This window comes from Sylvia atricapilla, chromosome 6, assembly GCF_009819655.1.
Source record: "Sylvia atricapilla isolate bSylAtr1 chromosome 6, bSylAtr1.pri, whole genome shotgun sequence".
Lineage (NCBI taxonomy): Eukaryota > Metazoa > Chordata > Aves > Passeriformes > Sylviidae > Sylvia > Sylvia atricapilla.
Window position 1 is genome coordinate 23,536,177 of NC_089145.1, and position 24,860 is coordinate 23,561,036.

At 45.6% G+C, this 24,860-nt stretch overlaps 2 protein-coding genes across 6 annotated transcripts in view; one reads left to right on the top strand and one right to left on the bottom strand.

Moving 5' to 3' along the window:
- The window catches only part of NR1H3 (nuclear receptor subfamily 1 group H member 3), a 30,879-nt gene extending 15,717 nt beyond the window's left edge, over nucleotides 1-15,162 (bottom strand). For 2 of the 5 annotated variants that reach the window (XM_066321125.1, XM_066321120.1), the window contains exon 1: nucleotides 13,909-14,061. The gene's annotated coding sequence lies outside the window, so the exon portion shown is untranslated. Of the gene's footprint in view, nucleotides 1-1,543; nucleotides 1,638-13,231; nucleotides 13,297-13,908; nucleotides 14,062-15,143 lie in introns of those variants that run through there. The other 3 variants (XM_066321121.1, XM_066321124.1, XM_066321123.1) reach the window with 3 other exon arrangements.
- A 160-nt stretch (nucleotides 15,163-15,322) lies between these two features.
- ACP2 (acid phosphatase 2, lysosomal) lies at nucleotides 15,323-24,798 on the top strand. The gene is made up of 11 exons (XM_066321119.1): nucleotides 15,323-15,543; nucleotides 15,628-15,723; nucleotides 15,804-15,890; nucleotides 18,306-18,458; nucleotides 18,792-18,890; nucleotides 19,038-19,127; nucleotides 21,411-21,543; nucleotides 21,619-21,707; nucleotides 22,314-22,420; nucleotides 22,638-22,813; nucleotides 22,896-24,798. Exons 1-11 carry the CDS (start codon nucleotides 15,448-15,450, stop codon nucleotides 23,030-23,032), a joined length of 1,263 nt encoding a protein of 420 aa, XP_066177216.1. The 5' UTR covers nucleotides 15,323-15,447; the 3' UTR covers nucleotides 23,033-24,798.
- The last annotated feature ends 62 nt before the right edge of the window (nucleotides 24,799-24,860 follow it).

Consider the following 24,860-nt stretch of genomic DNA (forward strand, 5'->3'; position numbering starts at 1 on the left):
GCCTCCCACTGTCTGTCTCAACTCCTTTGGTTTTAGAAACCAGGTCTGGCCATGTGACAAAAGATGAAGCAATCACCTCTCTCAAATGCAGCACTTTGAAAAGAGTAACCTTATAAGCAGACATACCCCAGTGAGGAAACACATAGAGATGAAAGGCTGAGCGAAACAAATTTCTTCCAGCCCTTGCCGCCCATGTCTCAAATATGACACTAAACACTTCTGAAATGAGTGACCATCAGCTTCATCCCACTCCTTTTCTTTCATCTCCCCTTCTTTTCTGAGAAAACAGGACAATTCAGATACTGATGGTCTCCAGGTCAGCACTCTTACAACAAAGTACTGGTTTTTTCAGACTAAAGACGGCAGCCCTGGCTCTGGCACCTCATGCTAAATGCCAGAAACATTCATCAGTTTCTCCAGCAATAATCTCATCCCATTCCCTCAGCTGAGTCCTCTTCCAAAGCCAGCTGAAACACTTACACATTCTTCTGGAAGACTGATCTGAACTGTCATCAACAGACTAAGGTACAGAATATACCAAACTATTGTCCCATGTTCATTGAGGACAAGTAAAGGAGATACCATTGGGCAGCACAGAATATACAGAAATCAAAAGGGCCAAATGCAGCTACTGTGACACTTCTGCTAAAGACTGCTGTCCTCTCCCTGGTATTCTTAGTTTGGCACTTTCTGTGAGGAGTTTAGGGATCAGGAACCAGACCAGATGCAAGCATATTTCTGAAGAAACTGTACTGTGTAATACATGAATAATCAGAGGAACAGTACAACAAGCCATTTACCTCCAAATAATGGATGCTTAGAAGGAAGAGCAGCATTTTAGGAAGTTTGTTCAAGTCTCTGTGATCCTTCAAAACAGGATTTACTCATCGCAGTCCTGGCCATGTAAATTACAATATCCTACAGTTTCTGCCAAGGTAAACATTTATAGCTATGTTTCAGTTCTGTAATGAATCACAAGCAGGCACTCTGCAGAGTGTCGGCATCAGCAGAAGAGACCTCATGTTTGTATACACAGTCTAACATGACTGTCCTCACTGTGTGTCAACAGCGCACCTCTCTGCATGGGCCTTAAGAGGCTGCTGGAGAACAAATACATCTGACAGGAAGGGCTATCTTTCAGAGGTAACTAAAGCAGGGATATAATTCAGCATTTTGTCTTCTAAGTGTGCTCTGACATGCAGTACAGATTCTCACTGACTGCTAGAATTTATCTCAAAGCTAGGCCCACAGCAGCTCATAATGACCTCTGCTGAAACCTAAACACACAACTCAGACAGTGATAATGCTGCCGTGAGTATCAAATGCTGGCTGCAGATCTAAATGGTCAAGAAAAACCCCCACACCAGTCAGACTGAGCTTTCACAGGACTGTACAGCACCAGCAGAGAACTAAGTCCCTTGAGAGGCACCACTGCTCCAATCCTTTCATACATAGTAACCATATTTTGTGACCTAATGCTTTTCCTATACTGTGTCTGGCGTAGCAGCCAGAGTATTTCCACAAATCTTCCCTAGGATACTACCTTGTAGCTGTTTCAGAGAAAAAGAGATTATTCCCAGCTCATCTTGGATCATTCTTCTTCCTTCCTTCTACATCGTCACATTTCTCAAGAAATGCTGAAACAGATAGCAGGTCTATGAGTGAGGCAAAAATATATATATGATGTATTTCAATTAGAAAAAAGTTGAAAAAGACACCTTGTACCTTTCAAGACAGAAAATGAATCTGTCGCTTTGAAAATGATGTAATATTACATGTCAAAACTCATGTGGAAAAATAGTAACTTCAGATTGACAATGGGAGAGACAAATCACAAAAATGTGAAATGTGAAAAGAAGTGCAACAGGATACTGTAAAGAATGATTTTGAACAGTATATTTACAAAGGATGGAAAAAACAGTTTTTTGCCACTCTCAGGGAACAGACTAGCTTGGTGTCCCTGCTGTAAATCCCCCTTCTCAGAAAACTGCAGGGACATAGTTTGAAATTGCATTATCTGTTTTTTACCTCCCAGAAGCATAAAGGCAACCACAAATTGGGAAGAGTTTGCGAGCCACTGTCAGTCCCAAGCTGATAAAGAAAAGCTACAGCCTACTGGTTGCTTTCATTTGCTGTCCAGCTAAGCTTCAGCTGACCATGAGCAGCTGTCCAAGATTGTAGCTATGCTTTGTGAGCCTTTTAGGTTGTTGCCACCATTGACTATTATGCAGAAGAGTCCTACAAGTCACTCCCAGCTGCATTCCTGTTTCTTGCCCTCAAGTTAAGTGCCACCTTTCCCTCTCTAGCTCAGTTCCAGAGCCTGCCTCCCCCTGTCTCCTGCCTTACTTGGGGTTTTATTCTTGCTGCTGATCAACTCCTTTATTACCCATAACCTTGCTGATTCCTGGCATGGCCTTTGCCCAGGCATTTGTCTCTCCCTTTGAAGTGGACTCACTGCAGCATTCAGGTGTCACTAGATTTTGTTTGGTCTCAACAACAGGCACGCTGTCTCCTACCCAGGTCAAGCATGGAAACCACCACAAAGTTCAGAGAACAACAGCAGAAGTGACTAACAACTGGAAAGATTAAAATAAACAAATGTATGTTACTTGGTTGAAAGATACTGGGAAGAGAAGAAAGGTGTAACAATGGTTTCTTGAAAGGTGTTACTCTGAAACACATTATGTCTGGAAGAACACTGAGAAGGGAAAAATCTGGCTACTACAGAAAAACACTCTAAAGTGGAGTTCTGGGAGACTGGAAGTCTCCATAACTTTCCTTCTATAATTAGACCTTATAATTACAACCAAAATGCAAAGAGTTCTACGGACATTTATGAATCTGAGTGTAATATGACTTAGCTATTCTGTGAGTAAAGAGCTGTCTATTATAAACAACCAGTGGTAGCAACAGGAATTCCAAGCCAGTTTCATCCTACATCAGGCAAGAAAATGTATGACTGAAACAAGTGAACAAATGGGTTAGCAAACTGAATTAGAATCTTAAGGCACAATTGCATGACCAAACACAATGCAATAAAAAAGGGCAGAATAAGCCCAAAGTACTTCTGCTTTGCTCCACATAAAAAGTCCAAACAACCAAACCTGCTCTTTGCCCATGATCTGCAGAGTACAAGATTTGTTTCTTTCCTGCAGCACCTGTGGACTCCCCAATTTTGGAAATATGGCTTCCCAAATTTTAAATCAGATGATGATGGAATGCGCTGACTCCAGTCCCACCCAGGAAACTACAGGCTCTGCAAAGCTCACCCCCAACAGCAGATGTTTTGCAAGTCAGCTCTCCTGCTCACATGCCTCATCCAGCAGCAGGTGCTCCCTGCTCTCTCACCTGCCTCTCATTAAAGCTTGCCTGGCAAAGGCTGAGGTTTTGGGTTTGCCCTTCCCTTCAACTCTTGGTTTCTGCCTGATCAAAGACAGCCGTGTCAACACAAGGAGCAAAAGGAAAAGAGAGCATACATGTGACTACTTTCAGGGTGGGTAAGATCCTGAAATGGGCTGTGCCTTTATTTTTCCTTCCTCCCTCTCTCCCAACTGCCAGATGTCCTTGGTTCTGCAACTGAGTGGAGGAGAAAGGAGACAAGGTTATTTGAGTTCATTCACACTGCACACAGGGCTGCTCTCGCCTCTCTTCCTGTTTGCAAGGAAGTATTAGTCCCTCTGGCAACGGAGACACAGAGATGCAGACAAGTGGATAGGGGAAGAGAGAGAGGAAGAGGGAAGAGAAGAAAGAGAGGGGAGGGAAACAGGGAGAGGGAGGGTGAGATTATGGTAAGAAGATAACACTTTTCCTTGGATAATGAACTGGAAATTAATAACAAGTGATAGCAGGAGTGATGTAGCCACCTTCCTACCATGAAATTCCTTTAAAAGGTCACTGACATAAGTTCTTTGAACTCCGGTAAACAACACAACCCTGATCTGGATAAAAAAAATCTCTAACCCTTTCTAGGCTTTCTACTGCCACCTCAGCTTTCAAGCTTCTGGCTAACCTAGAGCACAGCCACCTCAGGAATGGCCAAAACCAGGGCATGCACACGCTTACAGCAAGGAATGTGTGACAGTAGCAGCATCCCTCCATCTTCCCCTCCCCTCCAGGCCATTCTGTAAAATGATAAGTCATCCCTCCTCAGTTCTGTCTGGCCAGGTGAGCTGTTGAAGCCAGTGTCCCAACATGGGAAGGAAAGAGAGCAGAGTCACTTTAGAGGGACACCAACTTCTGCAGCACTGACAGGCATGAACGTGAGCAGAACTTGCTGTTTGTAGCTGAACTGCAATAATCCCCCGTGTCTGGCCATGACTCCAGCTCACTGAGAGCTCAACACCACTATCAGCACTGACCTTCAGATGGCAGGAAGCACGACTGAGTCTTTGCTAGGGTCTTCCTACAGGAAAAATCCCATCTGTGTTCCTCCCAGGAGGATGAAACAGTCAGAGCAGCTGCCCCCTCCTGCTAGCAGAAAAGCAAAGGGCAGCTCTGTGCCACTTCTTGGGAAACGGAAGGGAGGGAATCCAGCCTGGGTCCATGTCCACAGAATGTGTCAGCATCAACTATAATAGCAATTTTTCCCTGTGGAAACTCACTTTAAATTGGAAACAACATTCTTTTGCCAGTAGCACTCTCAGCACTCCAAGCAAATTTAGCTGTAATAGCAGTAAGTCTTTTTTCCCCTTGCACATCTAAATGTAGCTACACAAAAGTGGTTTTGGTTAACATGTCTGTTTTTCTTTCTAGGGCCTCTGTATTGGCTAATTCCTTCACATTTCTAACCACAGTACCAGATACACACACCACCAACCAAGAAACAAAAACAAAAAAACAAACAAACAAACAAAAAACAACAACACCACATATAAGAAGCATTCAAGCAACCAACAAAACTTCCAACTATAAACCAATCTGCTAACAAAATCCCCCTTCAGTTTGGAAAATTAAAGCTGAGGTGTCTGCAGTCTGCAGCTCATTAATCCTGGTGCAGAGCAGCCCTTACACACCCTTCATGCAGCAGCAGCTCATCACATCCTACTTGAAGGCCAAAAATGCAATCTGATCCCACCACCTCGGTCTCTTTATAAATGCCACTGCATGACATCATGGAAAACAGGACCACAGACTCAGTTTCTTTCTGGATGCCTTCTCTATATTTACTTAGCCATCAATATCTTGCTCTGTGCAATTATACATAGCTATGCAAAACATAACAGTCAGGCATAACCCAGAGCTTCTTTTGTCTTCCCAGAAAACAGAGTTTAAAAGAGACAAGAAGTAATAGTGTCACCAAGAGCAGAAGAAATGACAATAACCAACTAGGTCCAAAAAGCTGGTTTTTTTAAATGGGGCTTGCATAGAGGTTGGAAGGGAGTGAGGAGAATTAGAGAAGCCTCTCTCTTCAATAATTGTGGACTTTCTTGGGAGCACCACATTACAGAACAAAAACTTCACCATGGATCCTACATTCCTCCTTTATGCCCCTTAGTCTCACAGATCACAGATGTTAAAGCCCTGCTTCAGGGAAACATGAGTCTGACTCATAGCAGATTTGAGAAGTCACCCCAGCACTATTTCCAATCTGGAGCAAGAGATCAGAACTCTCAAAAAAAAAAAAAAAAAAAAAAAAAAAAAAAGAGAGAGAGAGAGAGAGAAGCAAGAATTAATACCCAAAATAACATAAATAACATCATGGTAGCAGAGAAGCCAGGAAAAAAAGGGCTAAATCTAGTCCATAAGGAATAAAAGGACCAATTAGATTATGTCTAGAAAAGGGCATTGCAGGCTTTTTTTCTGCAGATAAAAAATGGTAGTGATAAATAATCCCACAGCATACTAGGGTTTTTTTTTACCTGATTGTTTCCTTGAAAACTTATTTAATCTCAACTAGGTAGTAAGAGAACATTATTTCATGATCCATGCCTATTCTAGCTAAGCACCTTTATCACCTAGAACCACAAAAGGGAAACCTCCTCAGCTCCCAAGGGTGTCTCAGTGCATCTCTTGAACACAGAACCCAAAACCGCTGTTGACTCCTCCGAGCAGGAATATGGCAGTCCACTCACAGCACTGAGCTACTGAAACACATAAAAGCAAAAAAAAAAGCAGCTGCACCATTTTATCAGGAGGACAAGATGACAAAAGACACATAAAGCCATAGGATATATCATGGCAAAGCCAAAAAGAGAAACAAAGAGAGAACTTTAAAGCCCTTAACTTCTATCTCTGTCCAGACCACCTTCTCTTTCAAACTGGTCTTGCCTGTCCTCTACCAGCTATGAGACTAGAGGACATGAAGAAGAGTAGCTAAAGAGGAAAGAACAGAAGGGTAGAGCAGCTTACAGTGAAGTTGTTCATTTTTCTGACTTCCTCCTTTCCTCCCACCTCAGGAGTACCTCCATCAGCATGCTGCATATCACCCTAACTGATACAAGATTGTTTCTGGGAAACAGCCTCTTAATAATCTCTCTATATAACGCTTTGTGTCCAAGTACCATTCCACCCAAAAGCATCAATCAAAACAAATACTACCACTCACAGACAAACCCGAAATACAGTACTGGATTGCAAAACAGGCAGGAAACTCATTAAGATTCCCTTCAGGGCAGTAGGGGAAAAGCACTGATTCCCATTCATAGAAGGATCATCCCTAGATGTAGCACAGAGGTCAGGAAGAAATTACAGTACTACAGAAATACCCATATAAAGAACACATCAGAGGTATACCGTTAACAGAGTTTTAAACTGCTTAAGAGTGAGCCTGACTAGTAGTCTATTTCCCATTCAAGCATCATTAGGGACCTATTTCATCAGGTTTTGCTAATACTGCTCTTAGAAGAGCAGGAGGAGAGAGGCAGGGTTGCAGATGTACATATCCAAACATAGATCAGCCAGAAGACTGCAGCAGAGTAATAAAGGAGATCAGAAGAGCTGCCAAGAAACACAGTGAAGACTGGCAGAGGGGTGCAGGTCAGAATAAAGGACTATTAAGAGCTTTGCTGCAAAGTAAACTTGCCCTGCTTTTGACTACTCTTCTGGATTCTGGCCTGTATGAGCTATTTCTGCTTTGGAGGTCATTGCAACTGAACCCTTACAAGGTACAGTATCAACAAAAGAGGGAGGACTTCTCTGAGTCTTATAAAGCCACCGAGCAGAAGCTAGGAGGGAAGGGTTAAAGGTCTGAAAATGAGAGAAAGAGATTTGTGTGACAGGAAGGGAGCATGTGAGAGGGCGTGTGACAAGGCTGTGTAGCAGAATGTGTGTGTCGATCTCATTCCCTTCGAGGCTCTTGGCCAAATGTGGAGCTGAACTTTCTGCAGACTTTGTCCTGCCAAGTCATGTTCCCTTCTCACAGTGCCTGACATCACCGCAAATACTCAGCTCGAAAACAGTCCAGAGCCAGACAGAATCCACCGCTCCAAGCCCAGCCAGTGAAATGGCTGCACTCATGGCACACCCACCAGATGGGAAAACACAGCCACCGACTCTCCTCACAGGTTGTCTCCAAGCCCCGAGGAGGCCTCACCCTCATCCATGCAGCAACTGTGCTACCAAGGTACAGAGACCAGAGGTGTAACAGACCAGTGCTTTCCTACTGCCCCAACAACAGCTCAGAACAGACTGAAAGTCTGCACAAAGGCTCTATTTATTTTCACAAAGAAAAATGCACAAGAATGTAACCATCAGACCATCTGAGTTTGTCGCAAGCATCCTGCAGTCCATTCCCAACTCTGGCACAACCCTGCCACAAGAAGGGAGCCATTACACATGACCCATGGACAAATGAGAAGCCAGTGGTCCTGCAAAGACTGATGCTCCAGCAGGGTCTGCATGAAGCCAGCAAGCAAATATTATTCTATTAGAGCACTCCTATAACCTTGACTTCTCAGAAATAAGTGCAAATCCAAGATCAAGGATGCAAAATGCGGCACATGTACAAGTGTGTGGGAGTAGGCAATGGGGCTAAGCCAACAAGTGGCTCCATTTCTTATTTTGATCCTTGTGTCAAGGAAGAAGGGTGTGGATGGCCCACTGATTCTGGGACACTGCTAAAGGCACCACCCAGAGCAAGTATCAGGGAGTAGCAGTGGAAGATGATAGTGAAACAACGAAGAACAATGTCTGCAGTCTCTTCTCGTTTTTTTCTTTAGCCTTCACCCCCAGTCGCCTGCTTAAAAGCAGCACTTTAGAAAATGCTCTCTAAATACAACTGATAGGGAGAAAATTCATGTTTTCTTCAGGCAAAAGGTTCTCCTTTCTCCACTCCTGTTCAATTTCTACAGGAACAAACAGCACCTTGGCAGCTTTCTGCAGACCAAGGAAAACTTTTTCTTCAGTCCCATACAGGCCAGAAAGTTTGCTCCCGCTTTTCAGACACACACCAATAACAGAGGCTACATTGTATGATCTATAGTTATTTCAAATAACTATATTTCATATAGTTATTTCATCTTACATTTTAAATTTTTATTTTTCATTTTAAAACACTCCTCACAACAAAGAGTTCCCTTTTCCTTTGCTATGGAAGGGGTTCTGATACCTTCTTTAAAGGTGTATTGGTGCAACTTTGCCTGTCCACATGCTATATCTTAAATCATATCCTTACCTAAGGCTTCCTGTCCAGACATGCAGATGTCTGAGAATGTCCATCTCACCAGCTGTAAACACAAAAGCAATCTTTTGAACTTCTTTCTATCTCTGTCTCAGAAATCAGCATATTATTCCTTTCCTGCACACAATGGCCAAAGGTGGGAAGCAGTCAATCGGAAGACTGGAACCACGAAGTTGTTTGTTTGAGGGCCAGGTGACAGCTTTTCCTTCTGCTCCTGGAGGTTGCACCTGGCTGAGCTGAGCTGCCCTGCCTCGGTGGCACTTCTCATTCAAGCCAACACACACTGCTGAGGGCTGCCCACAGGACTCTGAGTGTGCATGTGCGCCTGCATGTCAAGGCATGCACCACCACAGCAAGTCCCAAAGGCTGTTCCAGTGCAAGTTCATGTGCCCACACAAAGCTGCATGGGAGTTTCTGCCAGCAGACAAAAAGCCACTATGTGTGCATCTCTGACTGTGAAATCCTGCAGCAAAAACCTCTGGCAAGGCATGTGGAGTCCTTTGGGGGCTGGCACATGTCTGCATGTATGTCTGCGGCAACCAAGACATAGTACAGAGCTGTTACAGAAGCCTACCTGGTCATCCTCATTTCGTAAGAGCTCCAGATAAGACTACTTAAATTCCAGTGTCCTTTACATTAGTTTTACACACAGTTTTCAAGATTACACTTGATAATTTATTTTCTAAGTTAATGGCAATTTATGATGAAGTCTAAAACAACCATTTAAACACAGGCAGTCCCTATTCAAGCAGGACATGGCTACTGGAGAATGTTTAAAAAATCTAATTCCTAAAAACGAGAAAGTCACTAAGTCCATAAAGTTAAAAGAAAACAATTCTTTATTAAAAAGGTAGAAAGGTTAGTTTCTTCAATTCACTTATTAAATTAGTTTAGTTCACTCAAAGCTAGTAGAGGCAGCATAAAATGGGTGGGAGATTCCTCTCTCTTACAATCTCCATATGAAAACACGATAAGGAATCTTGAGTTATGCTCATTCTAAGATCTGGAAAGAGACAAGTACCAAAACCAACTAGTCCATTCTGCTAAATACAGAAAAGGCTATCCTGATAGAATCAGTTATTTAATAGCACACGCCAGCAAGCATATTTTCTGTTATGTATCCAGTGCATGATTTGTGTGATTATAGTATAATTATTAAAAAGTGCATATTTAATTTGACCTTTTAATTAAAATCCAGTTTTTTACAAGTCATGAGGAAAGAAATTCACCCAGTAATTACAACTGACCATTTTGTAATGTAAATATTTACTGTGATATAATAGCATAAATAGATGTATGCAGATACACTGTATCATCCTGTTTGGCAAGAAACAGTAATAGATGAGCCTGATTAGACTAAAGCTGCCTTTTAAGAAATTATCAAATGCAAAACAAATTCTAAATTAATTATTTAAATCACTATCTTTAATCATGATTTCTATCAGCAAGTGGGAAGCCTTGATTTAAACCAATTGACCTTGTTTGTCTCATAACTGCAGCAGGACCAGTGGGCCAACACTGCCCCACTCCCTGGAGGAAGAGAGAGAAGATACAACTTCCATCTCCTCTTGGCTTCAAGAAATTTTATAAGCATATTTGTCAATTTTTTTAAATCTTAAAACAAACTAGAAAGCCTTTTATGCCAGGAGACACCTACTCTTGTCAGTCATGTGCTTTAGCAATCAGTCTGATACTCACCTAACATCTTATTTACATCTCAAAGAGGTTTCTGTGAGTACACAATATAAGCTGACTCTACAACGTGGCTTTTAAATTGCTTCAGTTCTCGCATCCCACGAGATAGATCTCCTACTTAATCCTTACAGGCATTAGTCTGGGTCTGTTCAAAACAAGAATTAGATTTCTCATTCTCTAACATTTTCTCTTAATTTCTTCACCAACTTCCCAGTAAATAAACATTTATTTTTTCCCCTTCTTAAACCTATTGGCAAGGTCTGCAATGCCGTGCTCCCCTCTGTGCACTACCTTAACAGTACCTTAGTTAACCTTTGTCCTCTCCAAACAAGATTGTTAAGAGCTTGACAGTGTATACTTCAAAGCGATCTATAATATTACACCAAAACTATGTAAATCACCTTAACACCTCCTTTTTGACACTCCAAAAAGCAAGTAATTTTGCTTTACAGGAAATCTGGTTTTGAGATCTCTAGATATAAAAGTACAAGTTACACTAGCTTTAGGGGTGTCTCCCTTTCAGTGGGAACACAAGAAAAGAATTTGTCTATATTCCAAATATGGAAAAAAAAGTATTTGGTCACAAGCAGGAAGTCACAGAACAAAACTGACACGGGAATGCTAAAGGGAGCCATTGTACATTTCTAAGTGATATATTTTTAAGGTCTGACTGAACACGGACAGCCTCTTTTCATTTAACAATACTATACACATCTCTCAAACCTGAAGTAACTACAATGAAATTGCTAAGTCAAATATGGTACTTGTATACTAGCAAAAGTACGATCTAATGATCAAGTTCAATTTGTTTATAGCCTTAGAACAGACCTGTACCTATCAGGAGGAAGCACTCCCCTGAATTCTCGCCTAAGATACAGTTCCCTCACACCGAGACAGTTTCCAGGCCAAGAGAATGTGACTCTGCCTTCCTGAGTTATTATGCTCTGACGAAAACAAGTTAACTCATCCTAGAGAAGATCAGCAGAACATTCATTCCCAACGAAACAAGATATCTTTGTACAGTATCATAAAATGTTTTCAAATGGACTTTAAAACTCAAGTGGGTTAAACGCCTACCATCACGGGCAGGAACCTCTATGACAGTTCGGGAAGACTGACTTTTCTCCAAGGCTGTCAGGTGTGTGAATCTCATTACTTGGTGGGGGAGGGAAAAGAGGGAGAGTGACAAACAATCTGATAAGCTTTCCTATTCAACATGCAAAGACCCACACATCTGCAACAATGAGATCTCCACAGCAGCTGCTTCCAGAGGAGAAAGTCCTTCAATCCAAAAACAAAGCACACTATATTCTATGCTCTTCCTTAGGCAGATGGGATCACAACTTCTGAAAAACAGCAACAGTTAAAGACTCTTAAATTCAAAACCTGAAATTTTGAAAACTGTCAGTCTTGACAGCCATACAGTCACTGGCTAGATCTAATTACAAGAGACATCTCAGATGTGAGACCATCACCACTTGATCTAACATTCAACGACAGTGAAATATTAATCCCTCTGCCTATTTCAGAACAAGCACGCAGAGTTGTGAGGACTAATCCAAGAGAAAGGAAAAGAAAGTCATAGCAATCAAATGCACTTTTAACACACTGGAAACACGACTCTTCCTGCAGGTGTAAGACAGGGACAAATTCTCGCTCTGTATTTGTACGGCTGCATGCCTGTCCTGCATAGTCTGCCCCTGCCTCCCTGCACAGCCAGCTGGTAAGGGAAACATGCTGACAAGGCACGGGGAGCTGCAGCAGCAGTAACTGGAAACAGCAAGCAACAGCAGCCCCAGGCACACCGCCAGGACACACCGATTCTGTGATAAAAGTTTCCTGTCCCTATTTTTTTAGATTAGGCAATTTATATATATAGTCCCTGCTGTAGTACTTGTCCCTGCATTCCTTCACATACGCTGCAAGTTTCCTCTGGCAGCTACAGAACTCCCATGCAGCTCCACAATGACCCATTTTCTGTCCTGCCTCAGGCTGGTTTTAGGTTTATTTCCTCCGCCTTTTATTTTGGGGATCTGGGAGAAAGTTGTTAAATATTTTCACCCTGTTTTTTCTCCTGCAAAAGCTGGCGTTCCTGTATGAAAAAGGATGCATGGCCACATGCATGTATGAGAAAGAGCATCACTGCAAGTGCTAGATCTCAAAAAGGAGCCACACCAGGAAGCCACACAGTCAGCCTGCCCTCACAAGCCTTGCAGCAGTGGTATCTTCTGGTGAACATGCCACAGGTGTGGTAGCAAAGAAGTGTAGCAAGACCAACCTCCACAATATGCACCGCGTCCAATGCCCTCTTTCCACAGTCCAAACGATAGAAGGGTAGAGCTCAGCAACAACTGGCTGGAGTTTTCAAACAGTTTTTGTTTCTATAATTAAAATACAAGGAATGTTTTTCTACCTCAGCAAGGGGGTTATGTCTTAATTCAGACTCAATTAAAAAATCAAACCCATCACCCAGTAAAAGAAATAAAAAACAGGTTTTCTGTTTTCTTTTGTCTGTCCTCAGGTATAGCCTTCTCTCTGACACCCAGGAACAGCAGATCACCTCCGTGTACCTTGGAACAAGAAGCAGATCTGAGAAGACTCTTCCCTACAGACAAACATAACCTGCAGTCATAGCCAGAAACTGACACGCAGTGATCCAAACTGTTAGTCAGAAACATGACTCAGTGCTGGAGACTCCTTCAAAAAAGCCTTGCAGGGAAGGGCCCAGCTGTCTCTTTAGGAAAAAGAAAAGAAGGGAATGAAGTTTCAGGAGACAGAGCATTTCTCTTTCACGCGTGATCCAAGGCTTGCTTCCAGCCCATAACAAAATCCTGTCTCGACAGATCTGTGGACCTTAGCACCATAAGCGTCAATGAAACGGAACAATGAAGAGTAAACCACCAATGTAGGCAAAGTTACCTTTTAACAGCACCATGCAAACTGACAGCCGTACAGACAAGTTTCTGTCCTAGAAAACTCACGACCTGGGTTGACAGGATGCAACAGGTGAATGACACAGAGAACTTCAAGTTGAGCAGAGAGGAAAGCTAACAATTTGCCACAAAGCAATAAACATCTCCCGATAGCACCTCCGGAGACAGCAGACACACACCCGGGCTCTTCAGATGCACGACAACAGCCACGAGAAACTGACACCGCTCCCCAGACGCCTTCGACCACCTCAGCAGAGAGACTCTCCGAGAGCGCGACCGGCAGCGCCCGCCGGCAGCCACGGCGCACCACGGCGGGCGCTGGGCTCGGTCCCAGGCCGAGCGAGTGACCCCTTCCCTCCCGTCCGCCGGGCCCCACTCGGGAGACGCCGCCAGCCCGGCCCGCACCCCGCCAGGCCCCGGGCGCCTCAGCGGGACGGGCAGCCGCCGTCCCTCTTCATTCCAGCACCTTCCAGCGCCGCCCGGCCCGGCCCGGCCCGGGCGGCGCTGCGCTGCCGGCTCCGAGGCCCAGGGAACGCTGAGGCGCTCGGGCCGGCGCAGGCCGCGGGGCAGCGAGTCCCCGTCCCCCGCCGTGAGTCACGGCCCCGCGGGCGGCGAGAAGGAGGCGCCGCCGCCCCAACAGCCAGAACCAGCGCGAAAAGTTACCGGCGCGGGCCGCGGCTCCCGGCGATGCGCGGCCGCCGCCGCCCCCCGTGGCGCAGGTGCCCGAGCGGCGGGCGGGAGGGGCGGCCCGGCCCGGCGCTGCTCCCGGCGCTCTTCCCGGCGTTGTTCCCGGCGCCGCGGCGGAGCTGCCGTGATGTCACGCGGGCCCTGGTCACGTGCAGGCGCCTCCCGCCCCGCTCCGCCCCCGCGGGTCCTGCGGGACGGGAGGGCTCCGGGGCGCCGTGCGGTCCCGCCGCCCGGGACTCCCCCGCGCCTGGAGCCCCCGCCGCGCCCGCCCGCCTCACCGGGCCTGCCCGCCGGCCCCAGCGCAGCCCGCAGCAGCCACAGCGGAACAATCCCAAAGCAGGTGCCGCAGGAACTGCGCGCATTCCCCCTCCGCAGAGAACCTTTTCCTTCCAGCACTCGCCAAGAAGCTCCTCAGTGGTGCGGTATCGGTAAACAAAGAATAAAAGAATGCGGCTTTGTGTTGTCCTAGAGATAGGAAATAGAATTGAGTTTCAATTCACTAAACATTCGAGCATGAGCAAATTAAACATGTTATTCCGTGCGGCCGAGCCTCGTGTATTGCACCAGCCCTGGCCTGAAATAACCCCTCTGCTCTCACAAACAATTTGGCACTCTTCTAAGACCTTACACACAACTTTCTAATGCTGCAAACTACGGAAAGTTTTAAGCAAATAAACAGGTACGAAAGAGCTGGGTTATGAGCCACTGTGCTTCGTGACTCCAAGACTTCTTTGCAAACGTGAAAGTCGTGTTTCCTTCTTTTCTTAAAGAAGAGAAAGCGGAGATCCTCATTCACCTCCCTCTATGTACTTCCGCGTGGAGATAAATACTAAGTAGCACTAAATTCCTTTAACTGCCTATGATTTTTCCTTCTCCACGGCACCTACGAGATCCTCGCCCAACGATCCAGCGGATGCACGGGCGGGAGCAGAAGCTGCTTTCGTCTCACACTTATCTAATTCGACCAAGTTCCGTAAAGAACAGCCAAAACTGGGCCAAACCAGACAACGCTGGGCAGCCTCTTTGCCAAGAGCCAGGAGCCAGCAGCAGCTTTCCATTCCACACGGGCATCCTCAGGCTGACCCGAGAGATGCGACGATCAGCGACCCGCGGCCCCGCGGCTGTCGGGCTGTGCGTGCCAGGCCGCCTACCCTACTTCTTCCCACGAGTTTACCCAGGAGCACACGGACAACGTCAGAACACTGTGAAACCTCGTGTCTTAGAGCGAAGCTGCGGCGGGAGTGACACCGCTGCGCCCCCACTGCCCCCCGCTCCTACCGAGCGCCTCCGCGGCTGTAGCCCGGGGCGAAGGCTCCGCAGGGCTTACAGCGGAGGTCAGCGCCGCCAGCCCAAGGCGGCTGCTCAGGGCGCTGAGCGGGGCTGTCCCGCCGCCCGGATCCTCCTCCCGGGGGGCGGGCGCAGCGCCGGGAGCGGGGCCGGGGCTGTGCGCTGCGAAACCGCGTCCGCGCGGGCCCGCGGCCGGAGGCGCTCGGTTCCGGGCGGTGTGCGGGCGCCATGGCGGGCGGGCGGGGCGGCGCCGTCCTGCTGCTCCTGGCGCTGTGCCTGCATCCGCCGCCTGCCCGGGCCCGCAGCCTCCGCTTCGTGACGCTGGTGAGGGGGGACGGGGGGACGCGGGGGGAGCCGGGCCGGGCCGGGCTGGCCGGCCGGGCTGGGGTGACGCTGTGCCGCCCGCAGGTGTACCGGCACGGAGACCGCTCGCCCATCAAGGCCTTTCCGCGGGACCCGTACCAGGAGAGCGCCTGGCCCCAAGGATTCGGGCAGCTCACGCAGGTGCGAGCGCGGCGAGGCGGGGCGGGCGGCGGGCGGCGGGCCGGGGTCCGGACCGCCGGTGACGCCCGGTGCCGTTGCAGGTGGGGATGCGGCAGCAGTGGGAGCTGGGCCAGGCCCTGCGGCGGCGCTACCGAGGCTTCCTCAGCGACACGTACCGGCGGCAGGAGGTCAGTGCCAGCCCCCCCGCTCGGGGAGCGGCGCTCTCGGCCGCCCCACGGTGGGCCCGGGCCGCCGCGCGGGCCAGGGCTGTGGGCGGCTCCTTTGGGAAGGGAAACGCCGGCGCCGGGACTCGTCTCCAAGTATTTTCGTTCCTTAGCCCGTTCCTACTGCAGAAAGAAGAGGGCCCCAGGCACAGGCTCTGTGCTGAGTCTGGCCGCGGGGCACGGATCGGCCCCTCTCAGCGCTGCCCTCGCAGCGGGTGCGAAGGCAAATCCAAACAGTTGTGAGACTGTTCGAGCCGCTCACTCTGAAGCCCAGGGAACTAAACAGCGATGTGTGTTGTAGCTGGTATTTGTTTCTTACTCGAGCTTCTGAGAATTTTTTTTTCCTGTTACAATAGCTCACAAGAATGCGGCCCATGTTGGCCCTGCCCTCCCCAGCGCACTTGAGGTACAATCTCACCAGAGCCTGTAAATATAAGTAGTAGTTACTGGCCAGCAATGACTCTCTCATTTCCTTTCACCTGTAAAGTACTGACAGCTTCAATCACCCAAAGCCATTCATTCCCTTCTCTCTCATTAGGATGTTCTCACACTTTATAATAGTTCTTGAGAAACTGGTCGGTTTCTTTTGAAAAAAGTCACAGAACCCTTGTGGAACCATGTACTAAGCACAGGGGAAATTATAAAAGCGAAAAAAAAAAAAGTAAGGAAATCAAAAATCCTCCCAAGTAGCCCTGCTAATAATCACCTGGTATTGAGTCAATTGAAACATGAACGGGTGTTCAGAGGAGAGGCTGATTCAGATGGACAGCAGGCAGCCTTTGTCCTGCTACGGGCTCTGCACCACTTCAGATATTTTATCTGAGCTCAATTAAGCTGATTCAACGGATGGGGCAAACTAAGAATCCCCATACACTTTTCCTTGTTTCTCCCCTTCTAGGGCTTCCCAGTAAGAACCCAGCTTGTCACATCCATTCTTTGACATTTGCTTCATCAACAAACTTCCAGCATTGGCTCAAACACAGATCCTTTAACTATCTTCAGTAGTTCCTTTCCAAACATACTTCACTCTTATACAGCTTCTGCAAGTTGAAACTGTTTTCCTTCTCTTGCTTGAAAAAGAAAAACAAACCAAGACATGTGCAAACAAAGGATGTTCTGCTAACCAAGCCTGAACCCTTGCTCAAGTTGAGCAACCTCCCTTGTAAGAAGTGTTGCCTCTGGGTGACACCATATGACCGTCTGTCACCTGACTCAGCGACAAGCTGGAGCCTGGCAAAAGGTGCTGAAGAAAGCATGTACACTCAGGGCTTAATTGCTTGGGGTTTTTATGACACTTCTAGAATTATGTCCTTATCTTTTAAAATATTTTCTTTTTATTTCTTCAGTTACCAAGGATAAAAGCAAACCTGTCTAATGAGTACAGGGTCAGTTTTTTCAAGCCACAGTTAAGAGGTAAAAGTGGGCAGACATTGATTTCAAAGAAAATACCTGTGACTGTAAAGTTTCTTAGGTACACTTCACATGAGAGAGATTATACAGAGTATATATACTTTTACGTTTCTCTCCTAACATTTTTTTTAAAAAATCCCATCTTTACGTTATATTTCGTTCTTCAGGCTTTTTGTTCTTGTTTTGGATCAAACATGCTTTGATCCAAACATGGGACATTCTTTTATGATTTCCTGTTGTTCCTCCTGTTTTATCACTGGTTTCTCTCCAGTTTCCCTTTAACTGTTTTCACTACATAGATACCAGCATACTGAAGTTTAGCCATTTTGACATTCTGAACATTGCTGTATTTTTCTCATTTCTCCTTTTTTCTGGCTCACATCTCTCTCTTCTGAGCTCTAGAATGGTCAAGTCTTGGCCCATTAATCCCAAGAGCCCACAATGATCAGATAAAATCCCAGCCCTCCCTGTTTTTGTTTACTCTCCTGTTAGATCACTTTTTTCTTTGTTTCTCAGATGGAAAAACTGAGGCTTGAAGAAGCCATTTCTTTTCCTGAGCACAGTCAGTCATTCCTAGAACTGACAAGAGAATGCAGGAATTTGCCTCAGTCCTACTCTGCAAACAGAGTGCATTTCCCATCTGTGCCCCTGGTTTTCTGAATCTTTGTCTTCCTCTGACTCTGTCTCAGACTCCTTTCTATCTCTAGTGTCTGCACAGCGCACTTGGGTATCCCACTGGTCGCAGACCAGACAGCTCCAGTATTAGACCCCAGACTGTCTATGTGTGTGTCCTTACAGTTTTGCCCAGGCCAGCATCAGCAGGCTTGGTCCCTTCAAGCCCTGTTCCCCTGTTGTCCATGAGTAGCTGCAGAGCGCTTGGCAGCGTTCCTGGGCGACTGCATAATCCTGTGCCTGAGCCCCACCACTTGCAGGAGTGTTGGTAATGGTGCACTGTCCCTGTCCTGGCAGATCTTCATCCGCAGCACGGACTGTGATCGGACGCTGATGAGTGCAGAGGCCAATCTAGCAGGCCTCTATCCCCCAGGAGGACAAGAGATGTTCAACCCTAACATCTCCTGGCAGCCTATCCCTGTGCACACAGTGCCTGAGTCTGAAGAGAGGGTAAGTTCATCTCAAAGACATGTATTGACTACTCTAGTATAGTGTCCAAAAATATTTGCCACAGTCTTGATTCAGATTGTCTGGAACTTCTCCTGGGACCTACCTTGCAGAGCTTCCCGTTTTCCAGAAAAGATGAGAAAATTCAGTGTCTGGGTTCACTCAGCATGTCTGGTGCAACACCCAAGCAGACTACACATGGTCTGGAGTATGTCAGCAGGCAGCACTTGAGGCTGTTTATAGATGCAGTCAGGGTTTCATTACAGTTGTGCATGCTTACTGCAAATTCTGTACTCCAGCATTCATGGTGACCTGGCTGCTCTTGTCTCTACCCAGCTATTGAAGTTCCCTTTGGGCCCTTGTCCACGGTATGAACAGCTACAGACTGAAACACGGCACTCAGCAGAATATGTAAATAAGACCAAAGAGAATTGGGTAAGTGATTGTTTGCATGAGATAAGGTGGTTTTAGGCTTGTAGTTATCACCTCTGTATAATCAGAAGAAAGGGAAGGGATACCAGTGCATATAATACAGTATGAGATTAGAAAATTGAAGACCTTTCTCTTTTCTCCAACCTACAGGAATTCCTGAAGATGGTGGCAAAGGAGACTGGGATCCAGAACATCTCTCTTGAGAGTGTATGGAGTGTGTATGACACACTGTTCTGTGAAGTAAGTCTGGCCATCATCTTCCACCCACTGGAATATGGTCTGTAGGATTCACTGGATTTGGTGAAAATTATTTTAGAAAATAATAATTATTTTTCAAAATCCCATTAAACAACTTTTCACACTACAATCATTACTACAGAAGTAATGTTATAATTTCAGAATAATAACAGTTCCTACTCACTAGAGGCATGTGCCAGGAATTACCTATTTTTGCACTCTATAAACTCCCACTCTGTAGCTCAGATATACATCATGTCAGAGTCAGAAAAAGTCCCACCTGCCTAATAAGTATCTCTTGGAACTCACTAGAAAATGACTGCAGTCTGAAGTCTTTAGATCTCTGTGGACAAGCCTAAGTCCAGTAGGGTGGAAATGAGATCTCTGCAAACTGAAGAAACATTAATTTTATGATTTAAGTTGGAATCTTAATTAGGACTATTCCTGGTGCTACCTCTATCTTTCTTTACTTTAAATCAATCACTTTTATTTCTGTGCTTTTGTTAATGCAATATCTAAAAGAAAATAATGGTATCCTAAGTTAAGTTGGGTTCACTCACATCTGGTTTTTACCTATTTTAAAGGTCCTTTGTCAAAGAAAGACACTAGAGACAGATATTACCCTTTACCATCTGGGATAGGGCCACCAAACTATATTTCAGTTGATTTCTGTTGAAAGTACATCTCATGAAGACTTAAACAAATTCAGAAATTTTGCTGTGGTAACACTAAACTAAAGGTCACATATTCAGGAGACTTAAAGTTGTTACACACAAGTTTCTTGGTGTATAACTGTACAGTGTGATAAAGTAAATTAAGGACATCTTTCATGTCAAACTAGTGAATTACTTATTGAATTATGGACGCAGTAAACATTTTGACACTGTGTCATACTAATTCTATGGATGTGCAGGACTGCTTCACTCACTGGCAGTGGTATACAGTGGTGTGCACTATTTTGGGGGTGTAGAAGATAAATCAGCAGGGAATTGCACTTTGCTATGTAAAGTAGCAGCTTGGGTTACTGCAAACAGAGATTATTCCGGTCCAGAGCTGCATTGTACTATGTAAATTTGCCCTTTGTATCACAAACCTGATTTGATCAAGGTGAATCAACTTCTATTGGTAACAAAATATCCTTTGGTCAGAGGGATCAAGAATTTCAGATCATCTTCATTTTCAGGAGTCACTTAATGAGCTTGCAGATTTGGCCTGGAAGGCCAGCTGACAACCACTATAACGCCCACAAACTTGGAGAACAGCCCACAGTCCCAAAGCAAAACCAGAATGTTGTTAAGGAAAGAGTATTTCTCACTCAAAACTGTACCCTCAGGCTGAATGCTCTCTTCAGCTCCTTTCGTCTTCCTCCTTTGTAGTAAGTCATGCAAAAAGTTGCCTAAAGAGGATTGCTTTTCTCACCTGAGCCAGTAGAGTCATTCTGCTATCTGAAGGGAGACAATAAAAAAGTCCAAGAAATAGCTGAACTTACTGGCCATTATCTTTGTAAATTAATGAGGAATGAACTAAATATTTAAGCTGCTGATGGAATTTCTCTGAACTGCTCAGACAAAATGGGCCCTTAAGGATATTCAGCCTCAACTTCTGGAAGTCTAATGGGATGTGGTAAAGAAAATTGTTCTCAGTAATGCTGGGAAACCACAACTGCTGTTTGTCTGCCATTATAACTAATCCTTTCATGTAATGGGTTGGCTGTAAAGCAAGTTCTTCTCTTGGTTCCTAGTTCTCGGGCTCCTGGGTTTGAGTACAGGCCTTTGTCAGTGGTGCATCACACTGTTATGTCCACAGAGTACTTGTTGACTTTTTCCAGTGTCTTTCAGTGGCCCTCAGAACCCCCAGGGAAACAGATGCAGGTACACCAGAAACCCTGAGTTTGTGTTCACTCGCTTATCTGTATTTTTTTCCTTGATCACATGCCATCTGCAGGGCAGAATGAGCCACATGTGAAGTTAATTCCCTAAGATTATTTTATCACTTACAACATAACCTTGCATTCCAGCTGTGCTTTCACAGAAATGTAGCTCCTAGGTTGCAATCTTTATTCTTCTCATTACTATTTTCTGAAACAACCTCAAAACTCACATATATTCTTTGTATGCAGCATAGCAGTGTGAGGTCAGAAGCACAAATAGGAAAGGGGCATATTGCATATTTAAAATAGTGTAGGAAAGCAGTGGCAGTATGGGCATGTCTCCAGACACCTTCCCCTTCTCTGTTTGGTCTGTGACCTGTGCTACCTGTCCATGAATATTCTATTTCTCTTTCTAGCAAGCTCACAAAATGGATTTGCCTGGATGGGTGACTCCAGATGTCATGACTCGGTTGAAGGAACTAAAAGACTTTGGTTTTGAATTTCTGTTTGGGATCCACAGTCGGGTAGAAAAAGCTCGTCTGCAAGGCGGTGAGTGCACCAGGGAGGGAGCCTCGTGCTGCTCTGTCTGGCTTTTGCCTCTTACCAGCTGTTCTCTTTCCTCAGGGGTCCTGCTGGAACACATAAGGAAAAATCTAACCAAAGCAGCAAATGTTTCTGCCCATCAGAATCTAAAAGTACTTGCCTATTCAGCGGTAAGTTAGAGCTGGGGCTGTCTTTTAGCCATCTCCTCCTGCTTATAGGGGATTTGAGCTTGGTGATAGTTTTAACCATTTCTAGCTTCCCTACAGCCCATGCAGTGATCAGGACATGCATCTTTGCCTCTGACTGGGTAGGAGATGCAGTATCTGGCATTGTTCCTCTGCGGTTCATGAGGAAAATTCCCAGTGTGTCCTTGTTCCTGTTAGCTCAGGCTCGTGAATGAGACTGGCAGATTTTGGGGAGCCACTACTCTATTTATTTGCTAGATGAGCTGATACTACTCAAATGTGATATTTCAGAAGTGTAGATCCCCTTTCCAGCAGCCTACTGCCTGGAAAGCCAAGAATCTCTTCCAAATTGCTCTCTAGAGATTAATTCTCAAAAAACAGTGCAGGATATATATTGCTGTTTCACTTCCTCCCCTTCTCTGGCACCATCACAGACCACTGTTGTAGCAGTACAGCTTCTCTCCCATTTTCCAGATGGAAGTTACAAAGGTGACATCCCCTCAGCACTGCCTTGTCCATTACTGGTATGGTCTGAGCTGCCCTGCCACATCCCTAAGGGTGACTGATTCAGTTTTTTTCCCTCTTTCTCAGCATGACACCACACTTGTGGCACTGCAGATGGCTCTAGATGTCGACAACAAGATCCAAGCACCATACGCCTCATGTCATTTATTTGAACTGTACCAAGAGGATGATGGGTGAGGGCTGCAGTAAAGACATCTGCTGTGATATCACCTCGAGGGTTAGATACCTAGGCTAGGCTCCACTCATGGGGCATGCAATCTTGCTCCCAGTGGCAGAGTCTCATGAGGAAAACTTATCACCAGAATAAAAGAAAGGATGTGCACATTGAGTTTTTGGGAAGGGATGACTTCAACTTGAGAAAAACCCCATCTTCTTGTGTTTCATTTTCAGTAACTTCTCTGTGGAGATGTTTTACCGGAATGAGAGTGGGAAGGAACCCTTCCCACTGACAATCCCTGGCTGTCAGCATACATGCCCACTGCAAAGATTCCTGGAACTTACAGAGCCTGTTGTTCCCCAGGACTGGGAGCAAGAGTGCAAGGTATCAAGCAGCATGCATGACACAGGTGAGCCCAGGCTTGACCAGAGTGTGGCAGAAGGGGAAAGGCCAGATGATACCATGCTGACCACTTATTTTCTCCCTTACAGAACTCTTTGTGGGTTTGGCTGTGTGTGGATCCATTCTCCTTCTCCTTATTATTCTCCTTTTGACTGTACTTTTCCGCATACAATCTCAGCCCCCTGGCTACCGGCACGTTTCCAATGAAGGAGAAGAGCAGGCCTGACAGTTGCTTCAACTCCTTCCCAGGCAGTAGGAGGGAGCTGTGTTGCCCCAAAGGATGATTGGGCACCTTCAGTTACTCAGCATTCTTCTATTTTGGCCTTTACTTCCCAGAACAAAGCTGGACTTGATTTCTGGATACTTTCTAAAGGTGACACCCTTTAGAAAGAACTGAGAAAACAAACTGAGCTACTCTAAGGAAATGACACCTTAACTTTGAAGCCAATATACTGTGTGGTGCCCTGGTCCTCATACAGCTTACCCAGTCTGGGATTCCCAACATGGCCAGTTTCAAGTTCTCCTCCTTTGAAGTGACTGCAAATATTACCACTCACCATGACTGTGGCAGAGAAGCTTGGGCCTCCAGCAGCTGCCACATCCAGTTGCATTTCTCTTCAGAGTCAACCTACTTTGAGTGCTTTTCCCTCACACCATAGGCCTGCTGATGGTGGAAAGGCTGGGCTTGAGCTGAGGGTGCAGCTCACCAACAATGCACCCAGACTCATCTGCTGTCCATGCACAGGGAACTGCTGCAGGTGATGGGAGACATGTAAACTGTTTCTTGAGGTTGCTGTCAAGTAGTTGCTGCTGGCAACTGGGTTTTTTTCCCCTCTTCACATTGTGGGTCAAGAGAGGACTGTATTGAAATCAGGACAAGACTGAAAACCTAGCAGTTTTCAATCAATCCTAGGATTTGGCTCAGAGTAGAATCAAAGTAGAACCCAAAGAAGCTCTAAGAGCTTGATGAGAGAGCAATTCCTGTGACCGAAGCAAACCCACACTCAGTTTCTTGTGCAGTGTTGGTTCTAGAAAAAAAAAAGTTGCCCTAGATAAGAAACTGGTTTCTGTCTAAAGATCCCAAGTTAAATTTTACATCCTACATCTGAACTTTAAGGACCTATTAAAGGGAGTATCCAGTACTCCAGGCAGTCCAGATTTCAGCCCAAGGAAATGCTTTACTAGCAGAATCTTTTAAAGCTGTAATTCAGAGATGTAGCAGAGCTGTTTACCTAAGAATAGATTAAGTGCCAAGTTCTATAGTTTTTCTTACTATCTTTCCCTACCAGATGGACAACAAACAAACATTAAGGATTAGAGTTGGCAGGTGACTGTGGGTTCCTTTATTTGTCACACTTGGGCATTTTTTCTGAAGTGTGATTCTTTGTCCAGCCTGGCCTCTCTGCGCACTGCAGCTGCTGCAGAGACCTTCACACCAAGTGTTCACCACCTGCCTTGTAGTTTTTGGCAGAAAATGAGAGACTGTAGCAGGCACCAGAAGCACAAGCTCTTCACATGGTGATACTGCACATTCACTTCCTACTTTTACTTCCCTCTCTGGTGCAGCTCTCTTCCCCTCTTGGATGCAGAAGCCAGTTCTTAGGTTACAAACATTTTCTTTTGTTCCCCCTAAGGAGTACCGTGGGGACTTTTCTCCACACCGTAATCAGCATCTGCCAGCATGGGAACCCTAAATCAGCAGAAGCAGCTTGCTGTTCTCAGCATCTTTCTCACCTTTTTGTCCTCTGAAGATACAAACTAGGTCTCCTCACCACAAGACAGTCATAAAAAAAAGCTACTGCCTGTGAGAACAGGCACAAGAAAGAGGTAATAGAAAGTGCATTTAAGAGGACCAGACCTGTTCTTTTTAAAGGCACGGAATTTTGCACACACAGAGGAAAGGTTTCTATGATGATTTAGACATTTTGACTGTGAATGACTTTCTGTACTTGTTCCAATACATTTCATTATTAAAATCAATTTCGCACTGAACTCTACTCCTCTTCTTCTCTAGGAGTTCACAGGGTTAGCACCAGTGTGCTCAGTGTTGGAAA